The 11,843-nt window shown below is 33.7% G+C and overlaps 1 protein-coding gene across 2 annotated transcripts in view; it reads right to left on the bottom strand.

Annotated features, from left to right (window-relative positions):
• Positions 1–222: 222 nt before the first annotated feature.
• LOC148283109 (trehalase-like) overlaps positions 223–11,843 on the bottom strand; it is a 37,747-nt gene continuing 26,126 nt past the window's right edge. Inside the window, exon 2 of one of the 2 annotated variants that reach the window (XM_088224074.1) lies at positions 223–2,909. In XM_088224074.1, coding sequence (XP_088080200.1) covers positions 1,110–2,864 — 1,755 coding nt within the window. In that variant the 5' untranslated portion in view covers positions 2,865–2,909 and the 3' untranslated portion in view covers positions 223–1,109. The remainder of the gene's footprint in view (positions 2,910–11,843) is intronic. The other variant, XM_088224075.1, reaches the window with a different exon arrangement.

The following is an 11,843-nucleotide window of genomic DNA, read 5'->3' as shown; positions in this document are numbered from 1 at the left end:
TGTTAAATAATATGGAAACTTCACTGGTCAAAAAATAAGTAATACATCATGACACTTTGCGTCTGTCACTCCAAAACTGTTATATTTATTTTTAACTTCTGTTATTTTGTCTTGCATATTATGAGTTCAAATACTTATTTTTTGTACAAAATTGTTTTGTTCTTTTCTTTTTATTGTCATATGTTTACTTCGCTAAAGGCCATTGAAAAAGAAAACAAGTAATGTCAAATGCTATTATATTTAAAAATGGGTATGTACATCTTAAAATAATAAATTCTAATACTATAATTCTTTTTTTTTTTTACAGATTTTGTAAAGCTTTTTGCCATTCTTTTGGCAGTCAAAATTAATATGTTGCGCACAAAATCGTGGTATTTTTAAATGATATGTTTGTATGTATGTATATACAGCGTTCAATTGTAGTAGTAAAGTGATCTTGGCAATAAATTATATTTCATACGTAAATAAATTAACTCTAAAAGCATACAATATACATATATCACATATTCAAGTCAATCGTGTAGATGTGACTTTGCGGTAAAATATAAATAATGAAAAGTAATGTTCTCATCCATCCGCCTTGTAGATTACCGTAATACTCGTAACTTTGGAATTAGTAACAAAACACAATTTAGACATATTCAATGACATTTATAATAAATAGACACGTTATTTATATACTATCTACATCTAAGATATATAGCAATTATTGCGTTGCTATCTATGTACAATTTGAAAGAACAGAGATCACGATACACATGCAATCATGCATGTAAGAAAGAGATAAACGTATTTCCATAGTTCATATTTATTTCGGTTTTACTAGTTACCATAGAAACGACAGCTGTCAAAAATTAGAAAAACGTGCCTAAAAATATAACTAATTATGCACTTATTCAATCAATTGTATTTTAATTTTGAACGAAACGTTGTCTGTTTTGTTTTTACAGTTGCAGTTAATTAAATTAAAGCATTTTTTCGTCACATACGAAGGCATATTTCTGAGCATCATCTCGGTTGATAATAATGAAAGTAATTTTCGTCGCGTTTGTAACGTGTCTATAAACAATACGTCATTGGTTACATCACAATTATTTAAAGCAGGAGCTTCAAGCCAAGTTTTCACCAGGAAGTGACTCCTCGGCTTTTATCTCCTGACCGAACTGGTTAAGTAACTCGAGCACCACCCCGTTCGTCCAACCGAAGCCGCTCTGCACCACATACTCTCCCCCGCCGCCGAACTCTCCGGGGTGCTCCGCGTCGTACTTCTCGAACATCTCCTCGTTCTTCCTGAAGCCCTTGTAGTTGGCTCTCACCCACAGCTGCGCCAGGTCACGCGCCATGTCGTGGCCCTCCGCCAGCGCCGTGCTGGCCAAGGCTTGCACCAGCATGGACTGCAGGGGCGGCCACGCGTTGGGGAAGTCCCACTGCTCGCCCGTGCGGTCCAGCGAAGTCGGGATGCCCCCCGGGTACGCCATGCCGGGGTTGCTCTTGAGATACTTAATCACTTTCGCGGAATACGCCGGGAGCTTGTCGATGTCGACACACTTCGCCCACAGGGGCGCCACATTAGTCGGATAAAAATACTTTCTTTGTTCGCCACTCTCGGCGTCCAAATCATACCAAATGCCGTCTTCGTCATTCCAAAGTAAGTCGTCTATAGAATTCCGCCAATATTTAGAAAGAGACCACCACTTTTTAGCGGATCTTATATCAGAAAGCATGTTGTGGAAATTTCCGACTGTTTCCAGCGCCGCGGCGTACATCGAATTTAGGTCCACCGGAACGATACGCCTGGTGTGAATATCGGACAGGTTTCCTTTATTTGACCCGTCGGAGCTGATGAACCACCTCCCCGAAAAGTCCCATCCACTCTCTGCTGCGCTCTTGATATCGGTGTAGAACTCCTGACGCCTTTCGTCACTTTCCATGCTGTTTGCGCTGGAATAGTCTTCCGCGTAGGATTCTGGCCTCGGGCCCTTAGTTGGAGCGAAATATCTCAACATTACGTACTTTTGTTTATCTTTTATTATTTCTACTGTTTTTTTATCTAACCAATATTCTAATTCTTGTTCGAAGGTGGCGATGTTCTCTTTGAGCCATTCTAGATCTCCAGTGGCGGATATATACTTAGACGCCATGGCTGTCAAGAGCGGAGGTTGACTTCTCTCGGTGTAGTACACTCGGCTTCCGTTAGGGACGTGACCGAACTTCCTGACTAAATAAAGGAAATTCTCTATCATCCCTTTGGCGGTCTCTGTCATTCCACTGAGGATAATTCCTTCTATTATCCAATAAGAATCCCAGTAGTATATCTCTTTAAACCTTCCTCCGGGAATAATGAATCCGTTGGGTATAGCAATGAGGCTGTAGCGATCGGGGTTTGCCGAAACTTCGGGACTAACTTTCCTCGCGAGATTTGGCCAAATGGCGACTAATTCTTTCGCGAATTGTTTAAAAGTCGGGTCCGATATTTTGTTCAACATGGGCGGATCGGAGTTATAGTCCGATGGGATCCAGGGGGTTAACTCTTTCCCCTCGACGAAATGTTCCTCGACAAAAGTTTGCAACTGATCGCGGGTGGGGGTCTTGTACTTTTCTACTAGTTCGTCGAAATCGCTTAAAGTTTCATTCTCGGATTTAAGCATTCGCATGTCGACGAAGGTCTTCGAGTCGGGGTATATCCGCGCCGTCTGCACGGCGTGCAGCAGCGGCCCGGAGCAGAATACGCTGCTGGAGCACGAGGGCGGCAGGCCGGACCTGGCGGCGGCGACGGCGGCAGCGGGGGCGGGCGAGGGGGCGGCCCGCGCGGTGCACGCAGCCACCAGCCCCAACAGCCGCAGTATGGAAGGAAGCCGGGCCATCCTGGATGAACGGAGTCGGGTGGGCCAATCACCCCTTCGAACTATCTGCGATAAAATTAATCAGTTGTGTAAACATCGTCAACAAGTCGCTAGGTTAAGCGCGCGAAAATACTATCGGACTTCCGTTCGTGACGCAATATGTCGATAACCGACCGTTACCGTTTATCTAACGTCCGAGTATCCATTATTCGCGAGTTGAGGAAATGGTACACGGCACATGGCACACGCCACACGGTACGACGGTAGCGCCCCGAGTGCGGACGGCGAACTGAGTAACTGAGTTGTGTTATGAGTGAATAGCCGCTACAAATAATGAAACTGAGATAAGAAATTAATAATAGAATTACGCGACACCGCTAGAGTAATGTATCCACTGACCACTAGCCACCGAAGAGCGGAGAGCCCGAAGCCAACTGGAACGTGCTCGCACTGACAGCCGTATATATATTATGGCTTGTGAAGCCAGTACCGAGTACTGACCTACCCACTACCCACTAGCCACGACCATAATATGCCAACTTAATTAAAGATGCGACAGTAATTCCAAACTGAACACTCGTCATCTGCCAACGTAAAACTCGGGAAACTTTCAAACCATGCACTTTTAATATACACATATGTCATGCAAATTGTCAACTAATTATTTTAATTGTAGTTATTTTTATTAGATCGAATAAATCGTGTTTGAAAAAAGTATACATTTATATTAAGAGTTCTTCAACGTACCTGAGAATACAATAGTAAAATAATTATTTTCACAAAATTTGCGTGTTTACAATAACGAACATTTTTTATACTGTATCGATAAAATAATACTCTTTAATGATAACGTTATCAGGTTTTTTATCTTTTTGTCGCTTGAAATCATTTGAATTTTACTGGGTTTTATCATTATTATTTATGTTTACACGTACGTCATTTTTTATTGCGCAAAAAAATATGTATTGTTATCGGTTAATTTTTAATGAGATTGACAATGTTCGTCTAGATTTATTATGTCATTTACACTATAATAAAACTAAACTATTACGTACGGCGTACTTATTGCTTAAAGCAATATTTTCCAGCGAACCAAAAATCAGACTGGTCAAAGGAAGAGTTTGTCAAAATGTACAAAAAAACAGAAATACGAATCAAAAGATATTTACATCAAATAAAAAAAACCCTAATGAATCAAAAATAACAGCTGTTTTTTCATTGGGAGATAAGGATTGCACGCATTTTTTTTTTAAGTACATTAAGTTGTACATATTTAATAATAAGGAATGTGGAATCAGATAATGAGTTTAGAAGGAGAGAAAAGACGAACCAAGGAAAGAAAAAGGGATAAAAATAAATATTTAAGAAAAAAAAGCAGTAAAATTTTCGTTTGTCTAATAATCAACTAGAACAATACACTAGAATACTAATTGTATAGTATATGATATTATTTTGTCGGCCTTGCGGTGTAGTGGTGTAGCGTTTGCCTACCATGCAAGAGGTCTCGGGTTCAATTCCCGACATGGTTGACATGAAATATTTTTTTTTTTTTAAAGGTGTTTTACACTAGAATATTTCATAGTCCCCGCACTGGTACCTGAAGCGTAAGACTGATCACTTTACCTTCATGTTACAAAAATGATGAAAACTCACTAACTCAAAATCATCGTTTTGAGAAATCGCAATTTGAAAGTTTGGAGACCAAGGAAAAATCAGATTTTTGTGTTTCGGAGGTTTTATCTACACAACGTAATTCATTCATTTCTTTTTAATACATTTCACTAGTAGTTTTTCTTTTCTTCTGATACATTAAAAAATATCTGGAAGGTTTAATGAGGCAAGTTGCCTAAAATTAGGTTAATTAACTTTTGCTTGTTTATAATCTGAACATACAAGCTATAAGAATAAATGAAAAAAAGGAAATGTTAGAAAAAAATATTTTAATATGGGTAGTTGTTAAAAAATATTTTTTAACATGTTATTTTTTTATGCTTTAATATTTAACAATATAAAGTGAAATTGTAAATAATAAATTGAATTAAATTTTAAAACAAAGTTACCTTGGTGTCGTTTTCCTGTTAAAAAACAGAATTTTACGCTTCAAAATGCATATTTTACTCAAATTGTTATTTTTAGGGTTAGTGACTTTTGTCTGAACGTGGACAATTTGACAATTATGTTTTCAATTGTGATAATTCTAATCCATGTTTTATTAATTTATAAATTTTTCAAATAAGTTCACGCTTTTAAGAATAAAAAAAATATTGAATCTACTAAAGGAGATAAGGTCATTAACATCACATGCCATGCAGATGATGCTGCCATAGTGATGATGAAAACATATCCATTTCAGTTAGTAAACATCTGGATGCCTAAGAAATGTCGTATAGTACAATGAACACATGATTATTGGAAACATAATTCGGATATACAAAACGTGTGTTAGACCAAATCATGGTGTATACAACAGAGGCGAGGATAGATAGAGAGAAAATAAAAAATACGAAAAACCAAGTTTTGTCCAGCTTTTAGAAATTAACTACCTTCTTAAATATTGGTGTCATTTTTTTTTCATTGCGTATTTACTGAAAGATTTATTAAACTATTGAAAACCAAACAAATACAGATGGCTCCTTCTGCCGCCTGACTACCGAGTTATAATGTCTTAAAAACTAGTATTCTGTGATCAGTTTAAAATTGAATTATCATAATATTATGCTCGGAAATTTATCTTTGAGAATGACATTGATTAAAGCGGCTACCAGTCTTTAATCTTCTTTCAACCGTTTTTGACCTTAGCGGAAACCTTGTTTTAAATTAAAAATAATACCTCAACTTTTTGTTGCTTTTTTGATTAAAAAAATATTTTTAGTAACTATTTAAGGCCACGCGGAAGTCTTCGAGCAAGCAAAACATCTAAAACATGCTTTTGTACGTTTGCAAAATGATTGCCTGGGTACCCGAGGATAAGAGGGATATAATTATGCAGGATTGGCAAATGCCCGTACAGCAAGTACTCATTCCAAATAACCTAACAAACAACCTTTAAATTAATGACCTATAGCGATAACTAATTTATACAAGTCCACGTTATTATTTTCAATTCATTATTTAAGTTGATGAAATTTATTGAAGCATCTTGTTATTAATATTTCTTTATATTAACAGGAACTACTGTTATTATTTCAATTTGATTTTTCTGTCACTCAAAATAAAATAAAAATTTTAGCTTACATATTAAAATCAAACCTACGAGATATTTAGAGATCAGTAACATTTTAGAGAAGATAATATAGAAGAATCCAGTCCTTGTCTGCAAAAATTTGGACAAACTAAAAATATTGTTACGACATATTTATTTACTTTACAAAAATTGCATTCGTTTAAATTTTTAGACACGTTTTGTTTTTTTTTTTCAGTTTTCTTTTTCACTTTTTAACCTTTTTTTTAGTGTCAACAAATAAAATTTTACAACCGATTTAATGAATTTTAAACTAAAATAGAATCATTATAAAATAAGAAGTAAGAAAAAAAACACTTGATTTATTGGGTCCACGTGTAGTATTTAGTGAACATGATAGAAATAAAATAAAAAGGAATCAATTCATTAGTTACGTAAACCTTGACAAAGAAGCTTGTTTGCTTTGAAACCGGTCGGTGAAAAATAAAAATTAGTGGTTAAAAACAAAGTTGTTTTATTTATTTTATTATAATAAATAACCTTAGTTAGTGCTTCAAATATAAACTTTATAAAATAGAATTTTCGTTTTTTGATTTTTTTATTTTGTATTTTTATTTTAAGGTCAAATAGAGCATTCAGCATACACATATTATACCAAGCTTCTTATTACTGTTTTATATAATTTGTGTAATATTTTCCAATGTTTGTGTGCCAAAATGAATTTTAATAAAAAAATATAAAAAAATTCCTACAATATTTTTTATATATTCTCAATAATATCACGAGCATTTATTATTCTGACACTCCTCCACTATACAATTTCTCATTAAACTCTTACTTATGTACATATATTTGAACATAGTTATGCAGAAAGCAGCCATTTTGAAAAATGTATATATTGGTGTTATCGGATGCAGTAAGGTCAATTATATGTTTTGCTAAAAACAGTCCGACCGCTTTCATACAAAAAACTATAATAATCACATTCTGAAAAAAGTGTCGATCACAAAAACGGCATTTCTCAATTTGCGGTGCTTTAAAAATCATTAAAATTGATCAAATACGTAATTAGATTTGTTTGTAATATAAAAAAAAAAACGGATGTATCGATTGTTTATCATTTGTCAAAGTCAAAAACATTCCAACTGTTGTGTAGATTAGATTATTCACTCCTTTCACAAAGGTGATATTATCTCCGTTTCGCATTTCTATGGCTGGCTGCTTTCTGTATAAGTACGTTCATTTGTACCTTAGAGGATAAAATACTGAAGTCCGCTCTTTGCCGTTCCAAAGTTAAAAATGCAGAAATAATCGCAATAAGCTAATATAGCGAATATACGTGAATAAAACACCGAAGTCTTTTTTTGACGTAAAAACCTGAAAATGTAACATTTCAAAGTAGTATTTTTTTATTAAAACCGTTTTTTATCATATTTTCGAGAAACTTGCCATACAATTAAATGTTATAATTTTTACCGCGTTAATAAAAACATTTTTTAAATCCAACGCTGCGCTGAAACCCCTCATTGTTCTACAAATTAATACCGACAATTTAAAGTTTAAAATTCTGAAAATTTTCCACTGAAGTCGTAAAGGTTCTCATTCAATTATTATTGCAGAATGGAAATCACACTGTTGAGTTATATTTTAATACACGACACACATTCACATACACAAACACAAACATACACACAGAAACAATCGAATTTAAAAGAATGTGATTTTTTTCAATATGCTGCATTTTACGTTTACAAATTAAATACATCGCACCGGGAACAATAATAAAAGAGCTTTATTTATCATAATTTTCATTGCGATACATGCAATTTAAGAAAACTAGGGAATATAAGGTTGAATGCCTAGAATTTACAATAGTCCAGAAGGAGCGTAGAATCATATTTGAATACATCGGAATGTATCAAAAAATCACTCCGCTTTGCCCCACTTTCGCTGCGCGTATGCTTGAAGTCGCCGCGTAATGTTACCAGATCGTGAAAAATATAACCATAACACAAACGTAAGAAATTCTATTTTAAAAAAAAACAATTTGTTAATTTCTCTAAAATCTTTTTGTACTTTTTTGTACTAAATTTTCGTTAGTTCTCTCTTTAGATGAGCAAAGTGCTAGTCCATGATTAGAAAGTTAAACTAAATTCTTAGATAGATACCCAGGTGCCGGGTTTCGAAAACTGTTGTATAAAAGATGAAGAAATCGAAAATTTATGCCCTGTCTAAAAGAAAGCCTTTTTAGTTCTTTTTGAGAGAAAGACATGAACGTTTTTTTTCGAGTGAAGAGTTCAGTAAAACTTTTTACTAATTTCCTCATTCCTATAAATAATACCCTTTTAATAAGAACATATTAATACAGTCTACCCGATAATTTTAGTTTCCTCTTTGTTAAGTAAGCTTTTTGTAATATTATCTTTTAGAAACAGAATTAATCATTAAAGTTTTACATTTAGATAAATGACCTTTTGCGTCATGAAAACATTTTATTCAAAATGCATTGAGCCAATTATGCTTCGTTTTGTTGGTTTCCAAAACTCATCTCGCCGTACTCTTTGTATTGTTTTTATCTACTCCGTTTTCCATCTTTCATCAGCAGGAAAGCTAAAATTCCATTCAATCAACTAAAACCAATGTTCTTATTAATAAAAAGTAGCCTTAAAAAATTGACTACCCTGGCAACACTAACAAAATGTCAATTTCGTTTTCTTTGACAGGTGGGAAAATAATTTTTAAAATCTAGTGATGCATTTGCTACTCACACATGAATTTGCTACTTTCACATGAAATGTGATCCCATTCTGTTTCTTGTTAATCCCAGCAGCATTTCTACATTTTAAAACGATACAACGCGGTATAGTTGAATTCAAATCAGGAGCTGCGTACTGAGCGACGTCTACAAAGAAACTAACGGGTCAAAACCTATAACTACTCGTTTAAGAGTAGTTTAGTCACCTTATGTTCGATGCGCGTATGCGGTTTCTGGATTATGCTTAATTCTATGGTTTAATGACTGACTTATTGCCACTGACAATTTTCGACGGTAAAACCTATTCATTAACGTACAATAACATTTATATATAGTGGCACAACTCAAAAAACTCATTTTGACAAGAGCGCAGTTTATAAACACACACCCGCGCTTTCGCAATAACAAAGGTACAACCTAAAGTTAACTCTCTTATGCCATCTAGTTATAAATGTTCTCACAAACAACAATAGCATAATGATCATTGTGCCACTATTATTTCTTTAGTTTAAAAAAATAAGTATAGTGTAACATTTTTTCTTTTAAGGTCACATATGTATATATTTTTAATAATCGCCGTTCAGGAACATTTCTGCTTACTTGACTCAAAAACTACAATTTTAAGCTTGTGACATTGTTGGTGCTCAGATGCTAATGTTGAGACATGACACTAATTATTGAGTTTAACAATATTTACCACAAAATATGAATAATTACATTTGTTTGTTACATCACAAAACAGCAAATAAGGTCACAAAACAGACAAAAAATGTGCCCTGAATAATATTGTTATAATGACAAATGTTCATTTTTAAAAATAATCTTTTTACGTTATAAGATGGTGTTTATTTAAAAAATAATTTTAAAAAACTTACGGTAGGTTTGAGTTTATTATGTTGAAAGCCCACAATTTATAATTACGATAAATTATCAATGTTTTTAATCATATTAAACTTACAATAATCGTCAGCACTACTTGTCAAATAAAATCGACAGTGATTGAATAATTGCACGTCACGTCGGTAAAGCAGTTATTTTTTAAAATATTATTATAGAAATTGTATTTGGTATTTTGAATGGGGGCAATTATGAATTAATGTTGTTGTGAAAAAAACTAGTTTTTGAATACGTAATGCACAATGCAAAAAATATATTGGGTTAAGTCGGTTGACTTTTTTACAAGCCAGGAGGTCTTATTACATTTGTGAACCAGCATTGAACATTGAACACCCAGGTTTAAGAAATATAACTTTTTTTTAATTGTTGTGATTTTACCGGGATTCGAATCCGAAGACGCGGTCTGGGCCACCTCAAAAACCGCATTTTGGTCGAAGAATTTGTTCACGAATTAATCAACTGCTACATCATATCATCATCACCATCACCTTTCCGCACCTAATGGTGCATCGGGCACTGCATCGGTACAACAATCACAGCGTATCTTGATCATTTTTGCTATATTAAGATAAAATGATTACTCTTACGCTTCAGGGTCCAGGGACTATAAAACACATTCTTGTATAAAATAATATTCTAGTATTTAACACCTTTTTTTATGAAAAGGTTTAAATAAAAAAACTCATTTTTCATATATTTATAAAAACACAACAATTTTTTATTTATATTCAAATTTTAATGTTATTTAACTTAACTTTCATTGATGCATCGAGCCTAAAACATTAACAGGATTACCTGTCATAATTTTTGAAAATATTTTTGCGTATTTTAAAAATCTAAAATGATGCCTATCTCAAATTAAATTTAGTATCTATCTACAAACGTTTGGACATACTAAATCTAAAAGTTTAGGGGTCAGCCGTTCGCCTGCCATGCGTTTGTCTTGGGTTTGATTCCCGTCATAATTGACACAAAAAAATTAATTAAACATGTGTTTTTACACTAGAATATTTCATAATCCTTTCATGTATAAAAAAATTCAAGATACCCTTCGATTTGGTGATGCGGAAAGGAATGAAGTAGAAATCAAAATATAATCATTGAATTGTTTTAAAAAATATTTTAATCCAGAGTGCATCATACGTATATCTGTTTAATTTTCTTCGCTGATTTATAGAACATAATAATATACAGGTTTTTTAGGTGAAGACGGTTACTTTAATATTCCGGCCTGCAACTGTAAAATATACAATAGTTAATTGTACATATGTCCTGTTTATTATTTTTTTAAATAATGATTGTTTTTTTAAATCATATATAAGGTAGATTAGGTTAGGATAGGTTGGGTTAAGTTAAGTTAAATAATAAAACAAATAGTTTTGTATAAAATTGTTATATTACTAAACTTAATACAACTTATCCTAACCTAACCTTACTTCACATAAAAAAATAAATGAAAAAAATCTAAAAGTATATTTTTTTTAAACCCATAAAAATATTGTTATGTTGGTATTATACGCACGTTTGGAGTTTCCGGTATTTTCTTCTTAACAATAAAGTACTCATTGGCTATTGAATAATTCATCAAGTCATATTTCTTCTCCCGGTAGTATTGAGTAGATGTCCGTTTTTCCCCCGCGACCATAGTCAGCTTAGCTTCTTTTACACAATAAACATTTTCGCTGATCATTCGGTCAGCAGAAATGAATGAAAAAATTAACCATTCAAATTAGCGTGTGGTTATTCAGCCAAAATGCAATACGGTTAATCATCAATCAACCGTTTTTCAATAAGGAGCCGTTTTGTAATTTGACTAGCGAATATTTGTTCCGTCTAAAATGACAATTCGGCTGCGATGTTGGCAACACTAACAAATACGTGGGTATTTTTATCTATGTCTCTACTGTCTCAATCATTTTTTTTATTTCGCGATCTCGTGTTTCATCCCCAACTTGCTTCTTTGGGTGCATGCGTATTACTTATGCACCACACTAATATTTTTACTAATACAAGCTACATTCGAGTACATTGAAAGAGCGGAAGTGGTATGGTGACTTTATTAACTAACTAACTAACCATCACGCCATTTCCCCAGAGGGGTAGGCAGAGAGGATAGAACGCCACACCACTCTGTCCTGGCACACTTCCTTTGCTTCCTTCACATTCA

Source organism: Micrasema longulum, unplaced genomic scaffold (assembly GCF_059751315.1).
Source record: "Micrasema longulum isolate JH-2025_06_02 unplaced genomic scaffold, ASM5975131v1 h1tg000261l, whole genome shotgun sequence".
Lineage (NCBI taxonomy): Eukaryota > Metazoa > Arthropoda > Insecta > Trichoptera > Brachycentridae > Micrasema > Micrasema longulum.
This window is presented reverse-complemented; position numbering and strand designations above follow the sequence as displayed.